Source organism: Vombatus ursinus, unplaced genomic scaffold, assembly GCF_900497805.2.
Source record: "Vombatus ursinus unplaced genomic scaffold, bare-nosed wombat genome assembly UNPS02005236.1, whole genome shotgun sequence".
Classification (NCBI taxonomy): Eukaryota; Metazoa; Chordata; class Mammalia; order Diprotodontia; family Vombatidae; genus Vombatus; species Vombatus ursinus.
Genome location: NW_020945014.1, coordinates 8,465,165 through 8,471,164, shown reverse-complemented (window position 1 = coordinate 8,471,164; position 6,000 = coordinate 8,465,165). Strand labels below are relative to the sequence as shown.

At 40.6% G+C, this 6,000-nt stretch overlaps 1 protein-coding gene across 1 annotated transcript in view; it reads right to left on the bottom strand.

The window, feature by feature from the left end:
- FAM135B (family with sequence similarity 135 member B) overlaps window positions 1-6,000 on the bottom strand; it is a 312,399-nt gene that overhangs the window by 107,186 nt on the left and 199,213 nt on the right. The window contains exon 5 of the mRNA XM_027845146.1: window positions 3,812-3,985. Within this exon, the coding sequence (XP_027700947.1) occupies window positions 3,812-3,985 (174 nt within the window). The remainder of the gene's footprint in view (window positions 1-3,811; window positions 3,986-6,000) is intronic.

The following is a 6,000-nucleotide window of genomic DNA, read 5'->3' as shown; positions in this document are numbered from 1 at the left end:
TATAAACATTGTTATTCTCATTTAACAGATGAGGGAGCTGAGACTCACGAAGTCTAAGCTGCCAGTGGTGACATAAATTGAAGGTATCACTCAGTTATATTGTCTGATTTTTGTGTATATGTCAATGGGCATGATAAAAAGGAACAAGAGACAAAGCAGAACATAAACCTGACATTTTCTGTAACGTGTGACCTGAACAGGATCTTTGTTATTGTTCAGTCATTTCAGTCATGTCTGATGCTTTATGACCTCTCTTTGGATTTTCAAAGATACGTGAGTGATTTGCCATTGCCTTCTCTGGCTCATTTTACAGATGAGGAAACTGAGCAAACAGAATGAAGTGACTTGCCCGGGGTCACACAGCTATTAAATGTCTGAGGAAATATGTGAAAACTTAGGCCTTCCTGACTCCAGGCCTGGGTTTTCTATCGGGACCTTAGAGACCAAGTAATTGAACATCCTTCCTCCTTCTACAGATGAGGAAACTGAGGCACAGAGAGATAAATATCCATATAATTTAATCATTTTAATAACAATAGCTAACATTTATAATGGACTTTAAGGTTTTCAAAAGTTTTACATATATTAACTCATTTGATCATCACCACAACCCTGTAAGGTAGGTGCTATTACTACCCCTGTTTTACAGATGAAGAAACTGAGGATTATACAGGCTGAGTGACTTGTTCAGGATCATACAACTAGTAAGTGGCCGAGGCAGGATTTGAAGTCAGATCCAGTATTTTATCTACTGTACCACCTAGTTGTTTCATTTTAGTTGAAGATACATTAGTTTGTTGATGCTATTTTATGACCATTGATAAGACATAAAAAATGCAATATTTAATACCAGTTATCACCCTGGTTTCAAGTTGTTGACACAGGCTGAGGATTTCAGGGAAGAAAGTCAATAGTAGGAGGCAGCTAAGCAGCACAGTGGATAGAGCACCAGCCCTGGAGTCAGGAGGACCTGAGTTCAAATCCGGCCTCTGACACATAACAGTCATTAGCTGTGTGACTCTGGGCAAGTCACTTAACCCCAATTGCCTCACCAAAAAAAACCAAGAACAAAAACAAAAACACAAAAGTCAACAGTAACATAGAAACATAGACCCTCAGAGGTCTGGAGAGTCCTCCAGGATCTTGATGTCCATTTCCTATCAGAAACACAAATCTTCTCATTCCCCAACAAGTGGTCATCCAATATTACTCAGTGACAAAGCTAATATAGCATGAGGGAGACTCTTCTCATCTCTGATTGTTTTAAGTGTGGACTAAGTGATTGAAATCAATGCATTTATCAACCAACAAGCATTTATTAAGATCTATGGTCAAACCTGTGCTGGATACTGTAGATATAAATCCAAAGGATGAAAGAATCTTCACCCTCAAGGACCTTACCCTCTAACAAAAGAGTCACACAAGTGAAGTCCTCTTTAGCTAAAGAAATATTACCTAATACATGACTTTGAGAAGATGAATCTGGCTTTAGTTTCCCTATTGATCAATTGGTGATGACACACAGAACCAAAGAATCTGAGGAAGAGACCCCAGAGGAAGCTAGGTGGTACTATGGGTAGAGTACTGCCCTTGCAGTAGGAAAGACACAAGTTCAAATCCTTCCTTAGACATGTGCTAGCTATGTGACCCCTTGGCATTTTATAAACTCTCACACTCAATTTACTTATCTTTAAAATGAGTGAATCACATACTTCCCAGGGTTGTTATAATGATCAAACAAGATAATGTATGCAAAAGTGCCTTGCATACCTTAAAGTGTTATATAAATGTTGTTTGGTATTAGTATTATCATGATACCTCACTAAGTACTAGAAGCAATAATGTCCTGTACAATTCTAACCTGGGCTGCCTGGGCATGCCCAGATCATCCAACATGGAGGCTTCTGCATTCCCTACCATGCAGGTGGCAGTAGCCTCCTCCGACGGGCTACCTAGGTTTTTAAAACTGGGGAGCTGCTTCCCCTTCTCTCTTTCAGTTGTTCTTGTCCACCACTCTTTCCGCTATATCCAGAGGGTGAAAATCCCAAAGCATAGATAGCATGACCTGAACCTATTAGAAGAGAAGGTCTTCCTTCCCCTTTTCTCCCTCTTTAACCCTGGTCCTGAAAAACGGGTCTGGGCGTATCTGTTTTGTTAAGGAATGTTAATTAAGGGGTCTCTTGAACTTGTCTTTTTGAGTTGCCATATTTTCCGGGAACGCTGGACCCAGAGCGTGCAGGAGGCCCTGAACGTGTCAAGGATGAATCCTACCTCTCCCCTCCTCAGCTGACATAATGTGCCGTTTGCATCCCAAACTGGACTCCCTGTGTGTCCTTGTGAGTCACAACGGGCACCGGTCAGTCTCACTAGACTGAGACACTGCTTGTGCAGGTGGGACCCTTGTAGATAAGCAGACCATCATATCTTCATGGTCTAGCACAGGGATGGGGAACCTGCGGCCTCAAGGCCACCTGTGGCCTCTAGTCCTCAAGTGCATCCCTTTGGCTGAATCCAAACTTCACAGAACAAGTCCCCATAATAAAAGGATTTGCTCTGTAAAACTCGGACTCAGTCAAAGGCAGCATCCAAGGACCTAGAAGACCACATGCAGCCTCCAGGCTGCAGGTTCCCCACCCCTGGTCTAGCAGTTCCCAAGGAAAAAGAATGAGGCTTTTGCCATCATCTTGCTCCTCCCTTTCAGGATGGATTTCCTCCTTTTCCCACCTTTACTGCACCTTTTCCCTTTCTGTGCCGCACCCCTTTAGGTGATTTGTGTTTATTCCTCCACCTTTTGTTGCACTGTCATAAATATGCAAACTTCTGTGTGGATTGTGAACTCTATGGGTTCCACATGCATGTTCATTTCTCTGATAATAAACCCAGTTTTCACATAAGTATCATGAAGTTGTGATTGCCTATTGACAGTTTCTATTCTGTGTTGTTCTCCATAGTTTCCGGTGCCAAAGGTGATTCCCATGAGACCCAGAAGGTTAAGTCATAAAAACTTTGAAGCCAGGATTGCAGGGGGTTTGGTATGACTAGTCAGCCTTGCATGGAATCCCTGAGAAGCCAGAGTGCTTGGGACATGAGCCTGATGGGGTTGAACTTGGAACCTAGACTGGGCTCTGTAGGAACTGAGCTAAGCTACGAACCTAATCCCCTACCTTTCCTAGAAAATGAGGTGGTATAAAATAGGAGAAGGATTATGCTTCCTATATGTTGGGAAAGTAAGTTTAAATATTTATGATTATCTTCTGAAGTAAATATTTCTTTGTAAACGTGAATCTGGCTATTAGTTGCTAAATGAAACTAAAGTGCTGGGGACTAACCCCTACAAGTGAGGAATGACATCAATGGGAGATGATGCATTGGCAGAGAGCCCAAACACCACAATCCCATCAAGGGCACAGGAGAACTCTGTGGGAGGTGTGAAATCACACCTACCTGACCTTCTAGGCAAAGATGACCATGGTAGTCAGTGTTACAGAACATTTTCAATGAGTGATTATCTAGTCTAATTAAAGATCTTCAGTGATAGGGAATTTATCACTTCGTGAGTTACCCTCTTCTAAGTTTAGAATGCCTTTGGTGAAAATGTTAACAAAGCAGTTAATGTAGTAGTTGTGAGTCTTAGGGAATGGCATAGACTTATGATTCCTTTGCCTTGGACCCTTCTTGCTCCCATTTCATGGACCAGAATTTCAATGTTGCATACCCATCGTTGCCTAGTTAATCTTCTTCCCCCATCCCCATGGAATGTGGATGGAACAGGACAAAATATCACACCATCATGTTTCTGAGCTATATTTACCTGATCAATGGTTGCTGCAGGGCCACTAGTGAGGCATGGATTGTCACGGAGATCACAGACAGGTGGAAATAGTCAAACATTACAGGGATATGGTGGTGCAGGCCTCTTCGAGGCTGGAAGTGGAGGCCCAGTGTGCGGCTGCTGATGGTTGGCATCCCCGCCAAATCCCTTGCCCTAGGAGGCAAGGGCAACCATTTTAGCATCAAGAGATTTAGACATGACTTAAAATAACATGAAGCTTAGTTGGATGAGAACAGATTGTGTATTGCCTTGATTCTTGGCCTTGGTTCACAGGATTACAGAATGGTCAAATTGGAAGAAACTTCAACCATGGAACATTAGAACACAGAAGATTAAAACTGAAATGAGTTATAGAACAGAAAATGTCAAATTACAGGGTGTTCAAGTTGAAATGGAATGTAGAATGGATACTATTAAAACAGAAAATGAGTACAGCACAGAATTTTAAAGCTAAAAAAGGACCTTAGAGACCATCTCCTGCAACTACCTCATTTTACAAAAGAAGAAAATGAGGCCCAAAGGGGATTATTGACCTATGGAAAGTCTTATAGAAAGTATCAGAGTCAGAAATAGAAGTTAGAACTCTTGAATGTTAACAGTATAAAGGGCACTGGCTTCAGTGTCAGAATGTGTGGGTTTCAGTACTAGCTCAGACATTTTCTAGTTGAGGTACAAATGGGAAAGTCACTATTGATACTCCATATGTCAAATGAGAAAACAACAACAACAACAACAAATAGGATGATACAATCAATGATTTAGAGCTGGATGGAGCCTTGGAGGCTGTCTAGTATAACCCTTTCATTTGAGATGAGGAAGCAAAGTCTACAGAGATGTAGTGTTCTGTCCAAGTCTCATAGAATCTGAATCTGAGTCCTCATACTCCAAATCCATCATATAATCAACTGTACCATGGTCTGTATACAGTATAAATATTATTTTAACCATTAATTGATTATTGTGAGGAAAGTGTTATAAAAAACTTTAAAATGCTACATAAAATGAAACTATCATAATTATCACCAATTCCCAGTCCAGTGAATGTCCTTTCCACTATGACACGTTGGCTCTCCCAGGATGAATTGTCTTCTTCTTTTTACATTTTTCTGTCCAATCTATAAAATGTACATACTATAAAATTAAAATACCCATCAGTACTTCCCATTGGTTCTGCTAAATTCAATTTGGATTATGCAAATTAGATAAATCTAGTTAATTAAATGTATACGTGAAGTCACCTAGTATGTTTCATTTGAATGGTTCAGTGAAGAGAAAGAATGGTACAGGACACTGCCTCAGGACTCAAAAGATGTGTGTTCAAATCCCACCACTGATGCTTATTAACTATATGACTTTGGAGAATTCAGTTAACACCTCTGAGTCTCAGTTTCTTCATCCATAAAATGAGACGGTTGGACTAGATGCCCCTGAAATCCTTTCTAGATTCATGATCTGGTAGCTCCCCATCATCAAGCTGAAAAAATTCAACTAAATTCATTAAATTTATATCTTGTGCGTACAATATGTAAGACCCATTACTCAAAACTAGAGATTCAGAACAAAGATTAAAATATCCATTTTCCTGCCCTCAAGGAGCTTCCAATTGAGGGAAATTAATATTGTACTATTATATTAAAAACCAATAATTAACTTGTGATCCATTCTTTTTCCTATTTTTGTCAAGACCCCATTTCTGAAAAGGCCAGTTTCTGAAAAGCCTGACCCATGAAAAGAGCAATCAGATTCTGAAGAGCAAAACACAATAATATAATCACTCCTAGTCCCCCAAAACATCTGCTTCTTAATTAGTTTGGGCTGGGCAACACCCAAATGGGACTCTGGCTTTTGTCTACTCCGTAAACAGCCAAACTAGCTGGTCAAGAGCCATACAGAGAGATTCATGTGTCCTAGGTCCCTTCATTAGAGCTTGGGGCAGTCTGACTCATGAAGAAGTCGGAGAAATTATGATCCAAAAAGGTTTTGTTTGCCTAGATTCCTGTAGGCTACTAAAACTCATTACTAGGTCTCCTTCCTCAGCTGACCTCCTCACCTTGATAACGAAGTAATGAGGGGCTGAGAATTCTTAGTCCACTTCCTCATTAAATGTCCACCAATTAAAATTGCCTTTTTCTTGGGGTGAGGGTGCAATAATGTGCTATCAGGAAGAT